Genomic DNA, 17,109 nt, shown 5'->3' on the forward strand with positions numbered 1-17,109 from the left:
AATCGTCCCCGGGCAGGATCGAACTGCCGATCTCCCGATTGTGGTTGTTTAGTTGTATAAACTAACAGTCGGACGCCTTAACCAGCTGGGCCACGGAGACGGGTTCTGGCGTGACTATGCAGCGGAGCTAAAAAGAGGGAGTGCATCTTACGAAGCAGCTACCCAGGCAGATCAGACGTTGCAAGCTGCGGAAGAGCTTCGCAGAGAGAATAAAGCGTTGCGAGACCTGGTGGATTTCTGTGGTATAAACCCCAATTTGCTGGGGCATTACCCGGCTGAATATCAAGGAGCGAGTTTGAATGAGAGGCAGTCTGATCTTCTGGGGAATACGTGACCATTCACTGTTGAACCACCTCCCTCGACCTTTCCCTCAACATCGTTGCAGGTGTTAGATGTAAGAATTGTGCTCGGGGCCTTTCCCGGCAGCCATCACTGACTTGCTCTATGTAGGGGATATCTGAGCCTGTTGAACCACTAATGATAGTAGATGTTACAGATCTGACATATCCCACTCATTCAGCCTGAAGTTTCCACCCTCGTCATCGGCAGTCTTTACTGGCTTTATCAATAATCTGCCTGAACCGGAGTCAGAACCGCGTTTGAAGGGGTTTCCATCTCTGATTAACCAGAATATATCCGGTGGCATTAATATAGGAATGGCCGACGTGGTTTTTGGAGAGACCACACTTTGTGCTGTCGCCATCCAGATTGTCTGTCATTGTAACAAGAATGTAAATATATTAGGGTTGGATACTATGCTTCGCCAGGGGTATAAGAGCGGGTCTCTGGTGAAAGGCTGCAGGGTTGACAATGTGGTTCTGCTTTCTGTGCTGGCTGAAATTATATAATCCTTTCATCAGAACATATGTACGTTCGAAAGTGGTGACACATCATTTATTTCTTGCCAACGAATAGTGTATAAATGGTGACATACCGGATATACCCTGTCCAATCATATTGGAATACGCCTTGCAACCCCGCAGCCAGCAAAAGTCTAATATTATATCAGTTCACTGCGACACAAGACAGAAATACATAACATTGTATTGTTCATTGTCTTATTCTAAATAAACTGAATTCGCACCGGCAATTCTTCGAAGTAAATTCCACCAAAATGGCGGAAAATACATATAACCAGGTTCAGTGCTGCTATGGTGACATCGCAAAACGCACCTCTGCCACAAGCACCCAACACAATAGCGCCGACACAATCGCCACGGCCTTTGGGTACAGCGCGAAGGATCTCGGTTCACTCCCAGACAATACAAATTTAGGGCTAAGCTGCGGTAATCCAGTTGCATATGCGAATATGCAGGAGGTTAGTACCATGACGATGAACACCAATGCATTATTACGCGTGTCAAGGTCTAATCGGTCAATAGGGAGAAACAGTTGTCGACCTAGGCAGTGGAGGAGGAATTGATGTTTTCCTGGCTGCTCGCAAGGTTGGGCCTCAAGGAAAGGCTATTGGAGTCGATATGACCAAGGTAGATGTGAATCTTAATGTATGAGACTACCAACTGACTCGTCATAGCATATGATTGAACTGGCGAATAGGAATGCCAAATCAGCCGGCCTGTCCAATGTACAGTTCATCGAAGCGCTGATCACCTCCATCCCACTTCCAGACTCCAGCATCAACTGTATCATCAGCAACTGCGTGATCAATCTTGTTCCCAGCAAGGACAAGCCATCTGTATTTTATGAGATTGCTCGTTTGCTGAAGCCTGGTGGACGGGTTGCCATCAGTGATATTCTGGCGAGAAAGGAACTCCCGCAGAATATCGTTGACGATATGGCGCTCTACGTGGGCTGTATTGCGGGTGCTAGCCAGGTTGCGGATTATGAGGATTATCTCAGACAGGCTGGATTTCAAGGTACATACCTATTCTGTCTGTAGGATAAGGTCTACTAAGATACTGACTTGATTAGATGTATTGATTGTCGATGCCGAAACGGATCTCAATGTCTATAAACAGTCGTCGAACCTGTCAGGCTGTTGCTCTACAGATGAGTCTAAGAAATCCACAGTCGACTATGCTGCGATTGACTATAACGAGTGGGCTGGTGGGTTTACGGCTTCATGAATGATTGTTTGCTGAGATGTTAACTATCTGTCCAGGGTCTTTTCAAATTTATGCTGTCAAGGCTGGGAGTGTCTAAATTATAGCACATGGAGAGGAGAAGAACAGCCAATTAGAGTCAATTGACAGCTTAGTATTAAGCTACAGAGAGTATTAGAGGTCGGTCAAATGAATGACAATCTTCCATTCTGATGTCTGCTCGATGAATCTATTGCAACTTGTAGCTTAGCTTTCCATGTGTGGGTCCATCTCCACTGTGGAGCCATGGACGGCCTGTTTTCTACTCGAGCTGAACTTCAGCTGAAGAAGAACAAAAAAGAAAGAGAAAAAGAGTAATTGCAGCGCCTGGTGTTGACAGGGACCTCCAAGTTATTAGCTCGGCAGCCTACCGTTGCCCTGCGCTGCAGTAAATTACATAGTCTGTCTTTCTATTGCGGAATCTTATAAACTATGCTCATGTATACATACTCGCCCTGCCTACCAAACCAGCAGACCTACCATGAGTATAACGATTCTTGCATCGTAGCCGCTATTATTTTAATCCACGATTATTGAATACTTTTAGAGTGTCGCCATGGATGGATACTTTATCTAGTGGATTCCTGATTATCATGGCTTCAATCCCCGAGTTATAATGGCACAGCTTAGTCAGTGTTTATGCAAGCCATGTTAAATAGCCACTAGTGATGCATAGATCCAGCCATTCTATCAATCAAGCACAATGTAGCAATCAGATCAGATAAGATCAACCGACAGTATGTACCCCGATTGCATGCATGATTCGGCTGTCACCTCGGCATTTGAGTCGGGGTTTGGAGTTTTACGGCTATTTTTGTATGTTCACTGCCGAATAAACACTCTCAGTTGACATATCCAGCTGGCAGTGAATGTCTTCTAATAACTTCTTATTAAGGCAGGTTACCATTGGCTGCATGTTTTTCTGATGGTGAGAACGATGTGATCGCCTACATTTTAGGACTTATGATGCAGTGCACATTGTATTTTTTACTGCTTATCCTATATTGTGCATCCCCTGTATACACTTAATCAGATAACCTATCATTGTTAGTATATAGTACTTGATGCTACATGACTGTCCCTGTAAGGGAGCGGATATGTGTTTAACCGGCAACCCCAACAGCCCCAAATGCCTTATCTGATCAAGCTTTTCTACTCCACACGTTTCTCCTTTCTAAAACATTTCTGATTTCTTTTCTTTTCAATGGTTGATCATGGCTGAATCCAAAACCTCCAATGGCGAACAGACACAGCCTGACAATGACAGTCACAATGCCGACCAACTCAAGCATAAGCCATTGCAATATGCATCGATTGTCTTTTCCGGCTTCATGGTCATGTTTACCACCTGCGCTCTCATTTTCACCTTTGGAGTATGGCAATCCCTGTATGAAGAAATGGCCCAGCATGAAAACACTCCCTTTACTGGTTCTTCGACCGCGTTAATCAATCTCATTGGTACACTCGCCATCGCGCTCATGTCCATGGGTGGTCCCTTTACGATGGTCTGGGCGAAGCTGTTCTGTCCGCAGGTCGTCATCGTCGCTGGAGGCTGGGTGTTTGGCATTGCGTTTATCCTGGCGAGTTTTAGTAAGCAGCTCTGGCATTTTACCCTCACGCAGGGTGTGTTGCTTGGTATTGGGACGTGTATGGCGTATGTGCCCACGATGGCGGTTGCGCCGACTTGGTTCGATAAACGGCGTGGACTGGCCATGGGGGTGATTATCTCGGGGACTGGCGTGGGTGGGATGGTGTGGCCACCGGTGTTGCATGCGATCATCGACCATATCGGATTCCGTGATGCGTTGCGCATTGCAGGGTGCGTTTCCATCACGTTGGTATCGATTTCCGGATATACGTTGCGCTGGGAGCCGGATTTCCAGAAACAAGTCAGCGTGCAGACGCGGGGCATGAGCAAGACAACAGGATGGATGAAGATTCCGCTGATTGATTGGAAAGTCGCACGGACGAAACGATTCATCGCGCAGGCGTCGGGATGTTTTCTGCAGTCGGCTGGATACTCGACGCCGTTGTTCTTCTACGCTGCGTATGCGAGAACATTGGGATACTCCAACGCAACAGCAACCAACTTCATCACGGTCAGCAATGCGTCCAATTTCGTCTCGCGGATCGTGATCGGATATGGGGCTGATCGGTACGGGAGGATTAATGCGCTGGCATTCACGACATTTCTCAGTGCGATCGCCGTGTTTGCGTTCTGGTTGCCGTCGATGTTTTCCGGTTCGACCATCTCACATAGTAGTGCTGAAGGGCTGTTTATCACATTCACAGTTCTGTATGGTGCATTTGCGAGTGCGTACATCTCACTCTTTCCAGCTTCGTTGATTGAGTTGTTTGGTGTGAAGAACTTTACCAGCGTCAATGGGGCGTTGTATCTCATTCGGGGAATGGGAGCGTTGATCGGGACGCCGTTGACAGGGTTGTTGATTCCAGAGTCAGAGGCGTTGACTTCGTCTATTACGTATGAAAGAGCTGGAATTGTGGTTGGAGTGTTGCTATTTGCAGCTACTGTATCATGTGCATGGGTGCGGATAGAAGCGATGGCTGGATCACCGTGGAAGTTGAAAATGTAACTATTCAGATGCTCAATGACTGATCCATGGACGCTAAGCAGGGGTCAAAAGGGTCAAAACGAGAATTCTCGCTCGAGTTGCTGCATCTTTTTAACATCAATCATCAATCATCGCAAAATGCATCATCTGCCCGACGAAATCCTCTTGATCGCTGATCATATCGAGGATGAGGGAATTCCCGCTGATCAGCAAGATAAAGTAAACCTACTCCTGGTCTGCCAGCGCTGGCGATCTTTGTTTACAGCCCCTTTCTACAGCGACATCTCCATCGCAATCCATCGTTAGGCCCTTCCATTCGGAAATTCCATCTTTGCTGCTGGTCACGATTGAGGAATGACGCCAACGTATCCGACTGTTGCACTCCGGCCTTGCGAACCTCGTACACACCGTTAGCCACTGCCCTGAGGAAGCAACAGAATGGGAACGAGATATCAAAAGAAAAAACAGCGACGCATGGCTGGCTGTCCTGCTCGTCTTCCTGGAGAATGTCACTACCCTATACATGGACCATCCAGGAGACGCGATTCAATTCCCTCGACTTCTCGCCCGCGCCGCAGCCAGGGAAAAGCCATCTGATGAAAATCCCATCTTCCAAAATCTTGTCAGCGCCGAGATCGTCGGTGATAGTGATATTCCAAAAGTGGTCCTGAAACATGTCGAATCCGTCCCATTCTGCCATTTCCCGTCGCTGCGCTTTTTCCGGGGCGACTTGATGATGGACAGTGACTACACTTCCGGGCTTCTTCATCTAAGCCAGAGAGCCGTGGCTAATCGTCGATTGGGCAGCTCTCGTTTCGGCGCAAGTGTAGCTTGAGTAAAGGCATCGCAGCATTCATCACTTCCTGTGCGAATCTGAAATTTCTCGAGTACCAGCATTGGAACCTTGACTGGGTGGAGAATTCGATAGGATTTCGTCCCAGGGTGCTCTACAATGCGCTCATCACGCAGAAACATAGTCTGCAGGTGCTGGAATTGAATCATCAGGGGGATGTCTGTAGCAATGAGTTTGGGCACCCGCCAAAGTATAGTCGTTGAAGGAGTTTGTCAGTCTGAGAGAACTGCATATTTGACTGTATAATCTGTTAGATTTTGGATTCGAGAATTGCCATCCAGCTGTTTCTTTTGTTGATGTTCTCTGGAGTATCTCTGCGTGGCCAATTGCGAGGAATCACACTTTTCTGTGCTGGTCCATAACCTACAACATATACTGACTCACCAGAAGGAATTCCCCAAGCTGAAGAAAATCGATATTCAACCACATGCCGTGATGGCGATAGACCCATCCCAGTCAGGTCAAGTGTCTCCGCCATTCTATGGCGTTCTACCATCTACTCGTGCTATGTTCGCTTCTGCCCAGGCAGCTTTCAAGCAGGCAAGCCTCGAATTATCTTCTATAATGACCGGAGTGCATTCAGTCAGGAGATAGTCATCATCATCTAGGAATGATATCAAATAGATTATGATCGGACATCGGCTCTTGCATCCTAATTTGGTAACCCCATATGTCAGCGTGGGGCTGTGGGGCTACCCTTTTTACCCCGCAAATTGTCTTGTTTTTCTTCCTTTTCCGGAAAAATATTTACACGTCTGGGGAAGCTGAGATGAATCTATTGCTTGATCTCTGGTGTAATGAGGGGCTCAGTAGAATTCAGTGAAGATATAAAAGGATCATGTCTCCTATATGAATTGACCTCCTCAATCAAGGAAATGCGCCCCTTCAAGGCCATCGTGGCATTCTCTGCCATTGTCACAGCTTCACTGACCGATATCTGCACCGTCTCTTCTATCCAAAAAGCACTACCATCCAACATCCTCCCCGGCCTCACAATCGACCCTTCCTCCCTCACTACATCAGTTAACACCAACTCCACCGTCTCCTCAAATGACTACCCCACCGCCATAATCGACTACTGCGCCGTCACATTCGCCTACTCCCACGCCGGCCTCAACGACTCCGTCCTCGTCCAATACTGGCTTCCTGCGCCTGATGACTTTAAAAACCGCTATCTCTCCACTGGCGGGGGCGGGTATGCAATTAATTCAGGGAATAGGTCACTCCCCGCTGGCGTGCAGTATGGTGCTGTTTCAGGCATGACGGATGGTGGTTTTGGAAGTTTCGATACACAATTCGATGCTGTCTCATTACTGGCTAATGGAACGCTGAACTGGCCGGCTGTTTATATGTTTGGGTATCAGGCTCATCATGAACTTACCCTGATCGGGAAGACATTCGCCCGGAATGTCTACGACATGGAGGATAACACGAAGCTGTATGCGTATTATCAAGGCTGTTCAGAAGGCGGTCGTGAAGGATGGAGTCAATTACAGCGGTATCCGGAAGAATGGGACGGTGCTATCACTGGTGCTCCAGCGTTTAGATTCTCGCATCAGCAGGTGCAGCATCTTTATTCGAATGTGGTGGAGAAGACGGTGGATTATTATCCGTCGCCGTGTGAGTTTGAGAAGATTGTGAATGAGACTATCGCGGCGTGTGATGCTCTCGATGGGAGGATAGATGGGGTTGTTGCGCGTACGGATCTGTGCAAGTTGCATTTCGACAGTTCGTCTATTGTTGGGAAGAATTATTCTTGTCCTGTGTCTACTTCGAGTTTGAAGAGACAGATGAGTGTTTCAATGCCTGCTCAGAGCGGAACCGTCTCTGCCAAAGCAGTCGAGGTTGCTCAGACCATCATCGACGGACTGAAAGATTCGCAGGGTCGACAGGCATACTTTTCCTACCAACCAGCTGCATCATTCGAAGACGGCCAGACTGCATACAACACCGAGACAGAACAATGGGAACTCAGCATCAGCAGCTTTGGCTCTGAATTCGTGCAACGCTTCCTCAACCTCGTCAATTCATCTTCCCTGCCCACACTCGACAACGTCACTTACGATACCCTCCGCGACTGGATGTACACTGGATGGCAGAAATATGAAGACAGCCTGCAAACGACAAGGCCGGATTTGTCAACTCTCCAAGCAGCAGGTGTGAAGGTGTTGCATTACCACGGTGAATCGGATAATAGCATCCCCACTGCGTCGTCTGTGCATTACCATGAATCCGTGCGGAGGATCATGTATCCCCATCTTTCGTTTAATGAGAGCTCTGGTGCAATGGGGGATTGGTATCGTCTGTTTCTTGTCCCTGGGGGTGCACATTGTTCGCCTAACACGGCGGAACCGAATGGGCCGTGGCCGCAGACGAACCTGGGTGTGATGATTGACTGGGTGGAGAATGGAGTGAAGCCGGTGACGTTAAATGGAACGGTGTTGGATGGGGAGATGAAAGGGGCGAATCAGCAGATTTGCGCATGGCCATTACGGCCGATTTGGGAGAATGGGAAGATGGAGTGTGTATCATCAGCCTTCGATCGATTCATGGCTGTATTCGTTGGATTCGTTCAATATGCCTGTCTACTAGCTATACAATCAATGCTTCTTCTTCTTCTGCCGTTCAGCCTTGTCCATGCTCACTTCCGCTCGTCTCGCTGCCTCTTGTGCATTCTCACTCAATCCCTCGGCCACTCTCATCTCCCCGAATCGCGTCTTCCAAAAGGTCCATCTTTCCAAGCTAAGCCCCTTCTCGCCATGCCAGAGTTGGCTCTCATCGCCCCAAGTTGTGGTGTATCTACTTCCTGCTTTATTCCACAATTCATTCTCCAACATGTCTTTCGCCGCGTGGATAAAGTACTGCGCGGCAGCGGTGATATCGCCGTCTTGTCTGGCGGTCGGTTTGGTCAGGTCGACTTTCTTCTCTAGTGCGTCGACGACCAGACGTAGAGCCCAGTACTGCGTTTTGAGAACAGAGACGGAGAGAAGACGCGCGGTGAAAGCGTTGTAATTCACCCATTGGGCACTGGTGGGATCGGTAAGGTTTCCTATCTCGCTGTGGTCGGATGCGAGGTCTTTCAAATCAGCTTCATCTTGCAAACTGGTGGAGGTTCATACAATCATATGTCGCCCGCCAACTCTCCGGAAGATACGTCTTTTTTTCCTCTGCCCAGTCAATGTCGCCCGGTTCTGCGGTGAAGAATTCCTGGACCAGAGCGACTAGATCATCGTGTGCTTCTTCGTAGTCCTTTGCGAGAAAAAGTATCATCGTCCACAGTCGGCCGGTGAATGATGAGTTCCATTGTGGCGGGGCGGGAGCTGTCAGCTGCTCTGCCGCTTCGGCGGGGGAAAGATTGGCGTCGAGATAGGATCGAAAGATGGTGAGTTCGCGGGGATTGCAGTCGAAGACTTTGCCTGTGGAGACGGCAGAAAACCATTCTTCGTATTGAGACATGATGGAGTTGGTTGAGATGGGGGAGAGGAGAGAGAATAAACAAAGACGATTTAATGCGATGACAGACGCGCGCGGCACATGACGCACTAAAATCTGACTGCGAGTCAGCGGCGATCTTCAGGCCTCCTGCTTATGCCAGCTTATGTTAATGCCGACTGTGGATATGACTTCATCTGTGCCCGAAGAGGAAACTGGTCGGCCTGGGCGGGGGCCATTTTCCGTAATACTTGTTTCACCACTGTCGCTTATGTGTACTCAGCTGTCACAGCCTCGCCTGACTGTGACATGGCTGTGTTTTTTAAAGAAACAAAAAGTACCATATGTCGATTATAAAGGCAGACATGATGCCAGTAGAATTCCAAACAACAACAGCAATTCACTCAGCAATCTTCTATACAATCCCCATCAATCAACATGAAGTTCCTTGCTCTCCTCGTCAGCGCAATGGCTGTCTCTGCCTCTGTCGTCCCTCTGGACACCAGAGCCAAGACCAAAATCTCCTATCTCCCCAAGAAGTCCATCAACTGCGGTGGTATGTTTCGGTCTATACACTCCAACGAACCTCACTTACACTCATCAACAGGCAAGGATGCCAGAGCCAGCACGTACAAACCCAGCACCATCAAGTCGGCCGCGGAAGCAGCCTTCTCGAACGTCCTCGCCAAAAAGAAAGTCGGTATGTTTTCATCTATCTATGACTTCGTCTACACCGGTATACTAATTAATAGGCGACAACAACTACCCCCACAGTTACGGCATGAACGATGACGGCGTCAAGTTCACCAGCTCGGTTTGCAAAAAGGGCGACGACCTCTACGAGTTCCCCATCAAGACGCACGGCAAGTTCACCAGTGGCAGTGTTAAAGACCTGCCCGACCGGGTGGTTATCAAGAAGAAGTCCAAGAAGGAGGCGTACTACTGTGGTTTGATCACGCATATTGTATGTCCCCTCGGAGATGATGATGATGATGATGCTGACTGCTTCTAGAATGCTCACGGTGATGCCAATGCTCCATTTACCAGCTGCTCTGGTTAGTGTATAGTATTTGACTTAGCGGGTAGGATAGGAGTTGATTGATTATTTACGGTTTTACACTTATTTCCATCAGTAAGAGTAGTGAGAACAGCGTATCAGCATCATGCATAGATATCTGGAACCCTCGCAGCAAGGGATAACGTAGTCCATAATCTTGAATAAGACATTAATTAAACACCTCGCAATGGAGTGCTTATCAAAATATGTCATTCAAATGCTCTTGATTTAACAGCACGGGATGTCAAATAATACCACAAGCACTATTATTAGCCAGATGCCGCTGTCGGAGCGCACGTGTTGTCCAACACGGACGGTATTTGCTCGATGAAAGCTTGTTTAATTGCTTAATTTTATTAAGCTTTCTAGATAGTATAAATATACAGCATGTATCGCTTTGTCTAATACTCAATCACAATGAAGCTCACCGACTTTCTCCTCGCCAGCATTGCCTGTGCGTCTGTCTCTGCATCGCCATGCAGCAATGCATCTCCAATGCAGGTCCATCTGGCTTATGCAGGATCAACCGGCATGACTGTCAGCTGGAATACATACTCCAAGCTGCAGCATCCCCTCGTTCGGTTTGGTAATCATCCAGATGCTCTCGTCCATGAGGCTTCTTCTGATGTGTCCGTGACTTATCCCACCTCCACTACCTACAATAATCACGTTAAAATCACCGGTCTCAAGCCTGATACGCTGTACTATTACCAGCCACAATGTGGAAACGCCAGCCAGATCTACACGATGAAGACTGCCCGTGAGGCTGGTGACAAGACCCCCTTCACCGTTGCTGTCGGTGGTGACATGGGCTTGATGGGCCGTGATGGATTGACCACATCGACTGGGCCAAACGGAGGCAAGGCCCCGTTGGCACCTGGCGATAATAACACCATTCAGTCGTTGCAATCGATGAAGGCGCAATGGGACTTTTTTTGGCATCGTAAGTATCTCTTCTGTCTGTTTGTTCAATGCTAATTAGATAGCTGGTGACATTGCCTATGCCGACTACTGGCTCAAGGAAGAAGCACAGGACTTTTTGCCTTCGAATTACACGGTCGCTGATGGTCAGAGGCTGTATGAAACATTCTTGAATGAGTATTTTGATGAAATGACTGCTTTGACCGTTGATCGTCCGTATATGGTTGGACCGGGCAATCACGACTCCAACTGTAAGTTACATCTCACCATGATACAATTCTAGAGTCGCTGACAATGGTATAGGCGACAATGGAGGCACAACCGACCACGGCGTCTCGTACAACATCAGCATCTGCCCGATCGGCCAGACCAACTTCACCGGTTTTCAGAACCACTATCGCATGCCCAGCAATGAATCTGGTGGTGTTGGCAACTTCTGGTACTCGTTCGACCACGGCATGGTCCATTTCATCCAGCTCAACACCGAGACAGACCTTGGTAATGGCTTCACTGGCCCTGATGAGCCAGGTCAATCTGAGGGCATGAACTCTGGACCATTCGGATCGTATCCGAATCAGCAGCTGGACTGGTTGAAGAAGGATCTACAAAGTGTGGATCGTACCAAGACTCCTTGGGTTATCGCTGGTATGTTTTCTCTACTTCCTCTGTCTAAATGATAACTGACCCATAAGCCGTCCATCGTCCCTGGTACGTGAGTGCCAAAAACATCAGCTCCACGATCTGCACCGCCTGCAAAGACGTCTTCGAACCACTCCTCGTCGAACACAGCGTCGACCTCGTCATCCAAGCCCACACCCACTACTACGAGCGCAACCAGCCCTTGAACAACACCGTCATCGACCCAGCTGGACTGAATAACCCCAAGTCTCCATGGTACATCACGACTGCTGCTGCGGGGCACTACGATGGGCTGGATAGTCTGGTCTACCCCCTTCAGCCGTATGTAGCGTATGCCCAGGATACGGCGTATGGATGGAGTAAAATCAGCTTTCATAATTGCTCGCATATGACACATGAGTTTGTGGCGAGTCGGAATAATACAGTGCTGGATACGGCGACGCTGTTCAAGGATCGGGTTTGTTGATCGATTATTTGAAGATCTGATGGCTATAGTTATCGCTGGAATGTACCTACCCGATAGTGAGTAAATATGTTGAATGCAATGGTGAATATCACCTGCCATATTGGCTGCTCCTCCTGTGAATGGACATCCCGCCTTATATCTTCTCCTCTTCCCCTTCGTTTTCTCTTCTTCTTCTTCAACAACATTCATCTGTCCCAGTGGACAGATTCATCAAAATATCTTTCCTCCTTTGAGGCTCTCCCCTCGCTCAGAATGGTTCGAAAAGGGGCAAGACTGCCGCTGAGGTAAATACATCCAGTCATACCAATGATAATTCTTGCGCGGTGCTCATGGATGGTATACTAACAAATGAACGTCGACATAGTAACATCGAATGCACCTTTCCAAGTCGGAACCAAACAAGACGCGAAAGACAAGATGATGCACTCAAACGCTTCGCTTCGAAGTTCAGGCCAGATGTTATTTTGGCAACGATTCTGGTCTCTCAATCTTAGAAAGACTGGAAGCTGTCGAACAACGCTTACGGGAAAGTATCGGCAAACAACTGGACCAGATCGAATTCCCGAAGAACTCGAGTGACAACTACTTTTGGGTCCGATCACGAACGATCGAGACCTACCGAAGAGATATGTTTCGTGTTTCTGCCTCGACACGGCAGATCAGAAGTGTCAACCGCGTCGTCCATGGCGGAGATCTGGCCGCTGACACACACTTGTACACGGAGGGACTGCGTTCTGACAATGAATTTTCGGTTTCTTTGTGTGATTGAATAGATGGTTCTCAAGTTTTGGCAACGATAAAGTTGGAGGAGTCATTCTCTGCTCATCTGGAAACTAAGATATGCTTTTCACCGATGGTGCAGAGCTATATGTCTTCTAGGTATCCTTCACCGGTGTATATATAAATGCTGTATCTAGGTTACTCTTGCAGTCATCAATCTACTATGATTAAAACCTCATCCGCTATCCAACTATTACTTAGAATGGTTTCTCATTAACGAACACTTACGTAGGGTTCTGTAAATGGACATCCCGTGACTCAACCTGATAACTTTTTCTCTTCGCTTCCTCTCTTTCCTTCTCCCAACTTCAACTCCAACTTCATCCATCCTTCCATCATTCAGAATCAGGTGAGTATCGAAGGAGATGATATTCATACGGGACATACTAAAACCCTTATAACAGACACCACCTTTCTCACAGACGAATGAAAAAAGACGCGAAAGACAAGACAATAGTGCCCTTAAACGCTGCGCCTCAAGATGTCGGCCAGAGGCGTCGCTCGAATGGGTCCAGTCGGTCAATTCTGGACGATTTGAAACAAAATATGCGGCAACTACATTATCTGCGGATGGAAATGGAATGTTTCAAACAATGTAGCGACAGCTACCGGCTAGCTCGGTTACGAATGATCGAAACCTATCGAAGAGGCATTGACAGTTCTGCCAACGGGCTGAATTCGAGAGCCAACCGAGCTGACCGTGGAGATCTCACTGCCGATACACGCCTTTATGTCGAGGGAATCCGTTCGGATGAGGATACCTTTCAGTCTCTTTACGTGCTCGATCTGGAAGCTGCTTCTCGCGTTGGTGAGTATCAAGGGGAGTTCAACTTGGTCTAACGGTGCTGACCATCATTAGCCCAAGCAGAAAACTGGGATCCCATCGATCTCTTTAATGGTTTCGCGACCATGAAGCTGGAGCATGAAGCCATCGATCTGGACCTACAGCACGGATTCGACACCCTCGACGAACAACTGAAAAACTTGGAAAGCATCGCCAGTTCATTAGCTAACTGCACAGAGCCGGTAAATGCCACCTACGCAGCGCTACAAGCCCGACTATGTACTAGACATTCGTTCCAGTCAAAGGATGCCTCATGCGACGACTGTTATCGAGTATGACAACTTTTGATCCACCTCCCATCCCAGCTCTAGGCAAATGCTCTCGATGTGTCAGGTCTCCAATCTTCACCACACATTGCTTCCTCCTCCATGTGAATCGAGTATATGCCCCCTTCTCCACCATCAACGGAATCAACGGTAGTCCCCGTCTTGCAGCCAGAATCACCGGCGGTGCCAACTCCTTGTTTCCCGCTGGGGCTCGAGTGGCATTCACGTCTGCTCCGTATTCGATTAGTAACTTTGCTATCTCTCCATCGCCTCTATACAAAGTTCTTTGCAGTGCTGTTACGCCGACACCAGGGAAGCTTTGGTTCGGATCGACGCCGTTTTCCAGTAGTAGCTTTACTACTGCAAATCTGGGATCTGGCTCGCTGTCATAAATAGCACTGAATAGAAGGCCTTTGAAGCTGCTTTCTGTTCGCATGTCCAGGTCGAATTCTCCGAGGTTGAAAATATGCTGGATGGTTGAAAGCTGACCAGATTTGATTGCTGCGATGAGTGCTTCATATCGCAGTATAGAGGTATCTCTGTTGTATCGTTCTCCAAGAAAGTCCAACATCTCAATATCGCCAATTCTCGCCATTGTTTTGGCTGCTTTGATCATTGCAGTCGACACACTGCAGTAAGTCCCTGGCGGTTTACAATGTTCAATATAACTCTCCAGCGCATCGAAATTCCTATTCCTTGCCGCTAGGGTAAACGCGCATTTCGAATGCCAGTCACCCATGTCGTACTCGATCGGTTTGCCCTTCTTGATCAACATGGCGATGATCTCCCGTCCTCCCCATTTGGCTGCGAAGTCTATCGGCATTGCTCCGAATCGATAGCAGAATTCGTCCATTCCAACCTTTTCGTTGAGTAGCTTCTGTGCAGTGACTGTGTCGTTTCGTCTGATTGCGCTGCAAAGGAGCGCAACCCGGACGTCTGCTGCGATGGGTGGCAGTCTCCGTGCCATGTAGTAGGTGTATAGATGTGTCTCATACCACTTCTTCCATTGATCGCGCTTGTCGGTGCAGAATACGAGGTTGAATTGGTAATGGCTCCACCATGTTGCGTCGATCATTTGGCTGATAAACTCTTCGCGCTTGTTGGGCGACAGTTGGCCCTGTGAGTCGAGGGCTTCATGTACGAATTCCGAATATACACACGGACTGTATGTATGTTGCTGGATCTTGTGATATAGATATTGCCTTTTCAGTCGGTCGGGAAATGTGGTCCATCTGCGGACGGCTTCATCTCTGCCAAGTCGAGTGCAGCTCCATGCTTCATCGTCTAGGCGGGGGGTACTGAGGAGGAGAGTGAAGATTTCATCGGAAAAGGTTGCTAGATTGTCAGTTTTATTTCTATAAATGAGGATACACGTACTACAGATGAGCCTTGTCTGGAATAAATCAGACAGAGGGAGGATTTCCACTGCGCATTCGAGGATTTGCTGGACGAGTTCCCATGGGAGGCGCATCTTGGTAGATGGAGAATTATCTGAACAGGAAGTTCTTGACATTCATATTCTCATGACTCGATATATAATAACCTCTATTCCTTATTATAGTATCAGATTAAAATAATATTGTGAGTCACGATATCAGTGGCTCAGCTGGCACAGCCTCTTCTTTCCTTCATCGACTTCAAACTACTTCATCTCCACATCTCACATCTAAAATGGTATAAATATCAGCAGATTGCTTCTCGGGCAAACTAGATGAATTAAGGCGATCAACAAGGATTCAAATATCCACTTCATCGGAGGCGATGTCTCGTTGCGCGAATAGATCGGACCTGTGGAGAGGTGATGCGGAAAGAAGAGCAGCTGGATTTTTGCCATGTGGAGAGCCAGAATGCCAGTATTATTTATTCTGATTAGGTCAGATGCTTATGATGTCGATACGATAGAAGGTCTGCATAAATGCTTCTCGTTGTTGTATTATTTCCGCATGTGGTTTAGTACTCTCAACCTCCTTCCGTTTTTGGAAAAAGTTGCGAAAGACCATCGACCTCGTATATCCAGCGTCTTGGGAGGGGGAAACCAAAAACGTCTATTCAGATATGATCTCACTCTCAGAAACAACTTTGACTCTCTACGCGATAGACCAGACAATCAGAATACTTTTTGCCTTCCAGCATCTGTTAACTATTCATCCCTGTCGTCTTCATCCACGAAATACCAAGTATGGTGCGAATAGTATTGTCGAAAAGTATTTCAATACAACAGTATCAAACGAGTCGAATATTTTCGTCTTTTACTTCAAAGTCATCCTGGCATTCTTTTCTAGTTTTTTTCTGCTACCTATAGCGTATCACTACTCTAGGTCTATTGAAATATCCAGAGAGGCATTTATTCTGCGCTATGTAGAAGCTATTCCAAGGCATGCATCGCTTAAGCAGCACAGACGAAAAAGGAAAGGCGAGTCGATTTCTGAAACAGCTTGGCGAGGATATGCCAGAGATGATCTGGAAACAGACGCTGACATATTCAACGGCGTTTGATGGTGGGCGAGATTAGGATCTGTGCGGCCGATCAGCAGCAGACGATAATTTATATCGTCATTTTCAAGCTGACTTTTTTCCATTTTGGGTTACCGAGGTAGCCGGCGATCGACATCTTGTTCAGAATGTATGCCAGGATTTGATAGTCTCAGAGACAGTGTAATGGTCAATATGCAGTATTATCACGCAATAAAGTATTGACTTGTAATTGTGCTTGGATCAATTCTTCTGACAGATAAACTAAGATTCGGGAATTTGAATAACGTCGTCTAGAGATGAGTGACTAGTGAGATAAGAAATATAATAGCCGAGATATAACAGGGAATGTGAATTAGTCTGATTATTGGAAGAACGATCAAAATTGGGTGCACTGAGACTGTCGATCCACCGAGAATTAATAAGACTAATTAGATAGTAGATATTAAGACAGATATCAGATAAATAGATAATACTAAGAATGATCGAGAAGATAATTGAGAATAAATAAGATGCAGATAGTGAAACACGACTGATATTTGGGTTCCTCAATATTGGGTTATGCATCTATCTTAGCAGCATTTACTACATTCAACACATTTAATCATTTAATCTATTTACTATAATTATCCCATTAATTCTGACAGACGCAACGCTCCCTCTTCCTCGGTTCCCATCCACGGTGACGTCGAGATAGATCCCCT

The 17,109-nt window shown here is 47.3% G+C and overlaps 7 protein-coding genes and 1 non-coding gene across 8 annotated transcripts; 5 read left to right on the top strand and 3 right to left on the bottom strand.

Annotated features, from left to right (window-relative positions):
• Positions 1 to 3: 3 nt before the first annotated feature.
• ASPWEDRAFT_t190 lies at positions 4 to 100 on the bottom strand. The gene has a single exon. It is a non-coding gene; the product is annotated as a tRNA-Asn (tRNA).
• A 1,014-nt stretch (positions 101 to 1,114) lies between these two features.
• On the top strand, positions 1,115 to 2,087 carry ASPWEDRAFT_119259 (uncharacterized protein; the record flags this gene model as incomplete). Its single annotated transcript, XM_040828887.1, has 4 exons — positions 1,115 to 1,318; positions 1,383 to 1,487; positions 1,535 to 1,892; positions 1,933 to 2,087. 4 exons carry the CDS (start codon positions 1,115 to 1,117, stop codon positions 2,085 to 2,087), a joined length of 822 nt encoding a protein of 273 aa, XP_040684650.1.
• Positions 2,088 to 3,316: 1,229 nt separating this feature from the next.
• On the top strand, positions 3,317 to 4,696 carry ASPWEDRAFT_119165 (uncharacterized protein; the record flags this gene model as incomplete). The annotated part of the gene is made up of 1 exon (XM_040828883.1): positions 3,317 to 4,696. One exon carries the CDS (start codon positions 3,317 to 3,319, stop codon positions 4,694 to 4,696), a length of 1,380 nt encoding a protein of 459 aa, XP_040684651.1.
• Positions 4,697 to 6,296: 1,600 nt separating this feature from the next.
• Positions 6,297 to 8,842, top strand: ASPWEDRAFT_44917 (uncharacterized protein). Its single transcript, XM_040836395.1, has 2 exons — positions 6,297 to 8,604; positions 8,648 to 8,842. The coding sequence occupies exon 1, from the start codon at positions 6,326 to 6,328 to the stop codon at positions 8,456 to 8,458; it is 2,133 nt and encodes a 710-aa protein (XP_040684652.1). The 5' UTR covers positions 6,297 to 6,325; the 3' UTR covers positions 8,459 to 8,604; positions 8,648 to 8,842.
• ASPWEDRAFT_674341 (uncharacterized protein) lies at positions 8,539 to 9,191 on the bottom strand. The gene has a single exon (XM_040838911.1). The coding sequence runs from the start codon at positions 8,982 to 8,984 to the stop codon at positions 8,619 to 8,621; it is 366 nt and encodes a 121-aa protein (XP_040684653.1). The 5' UTR covers positions 8,985 to 9,191; the 3' UTR covers positions 8,539 to 8,618.
• ASPWEDRAFT_44919 (uncharacterized protein) lies at positions 9,158 to 10,089 on the top strand. The gene is made up of 4 exons (XM_040836396.1): positions 9,158 to 9,516; positions 9,568 to 9,660; positions 9,713 to 9,924; positions 9,973 to 10,089. Exons 1-4 carry the CDS (start codon positions 9,399 to 9,401, stop codon positions 10,018 to 10,020), a joined length of 471 nt encoding a protein of 156 aa, XP_040684654.1. The 5' UTR covers positions 9,158 to 9,398; the 3' UTR covers positions 10,021 to 10,089.
• A 345-nt stretch (positions 10,090 to 10,434) lies between these two features.
• Positions 10,435 to 12,102, top strand: ASPWEDRAFT_186923 (purple acid phosphatase family protein; the record flags this gene model as incomplete). The annotated part of the gene is made up of 4 exons (XM_040832162.1): positions 10,435 to 10,960; positions 11,004 to 11,189; positions 11,242 to 11,583; positions 11,631 to 12,102. 4 exons carry the CDS (start codon positions 10,435 to 10,437, stop codon positions 12,041 to 12,043), a joined length of 1,467 nt encoding a protein of 488 aa, XP_040684655.1. The 3' UTR covers positions 12,044 to 12,102.
• Positions 12,103 to 13,569: 1,467 nt separating this feature from the next.
• Positions 13,570 to 15,404, bottom strand: ASPWEDRAFT_186925 (ankyrin repeat domain-containing protein; the record flags this gene model as incomplete). Its single annotated transcript, XM_040832163.1, has 3 exons — positions 13,570 to 13,631; positions 13,683 to 15,268; positions 15,311 to 15,404. 2 exons carry the CDS (start codon positions 15,402 to 15,404, stop codon positions 13,890 to 13,892), a joined length of 1,473 nt encoding a protein of 490 aa, XP_040684656.1. The 3' UTR covers positions 13,570 to 13,631; positions 13,683 to 13,889.
• Between the last annotated feature and the right edge of the window lie 1,705 nt (positions 15,405 to 17,109).

The sequence above is a fragment of the Aspergillus wentii genome, assembly GCF_001890725.1.
Source record: "Aspergillus wentii DTO 134E9 unplaced genomic scaffold ASPWEscaffold_8, whole genome shotgun sequence".
Lineage (NCBI taxonomy): Eukaryota > Fungi > Ascomycota > Eurotiomycetes > Eurotiales > Aspergillaceae > Aspergillus > Aspergillus wentii.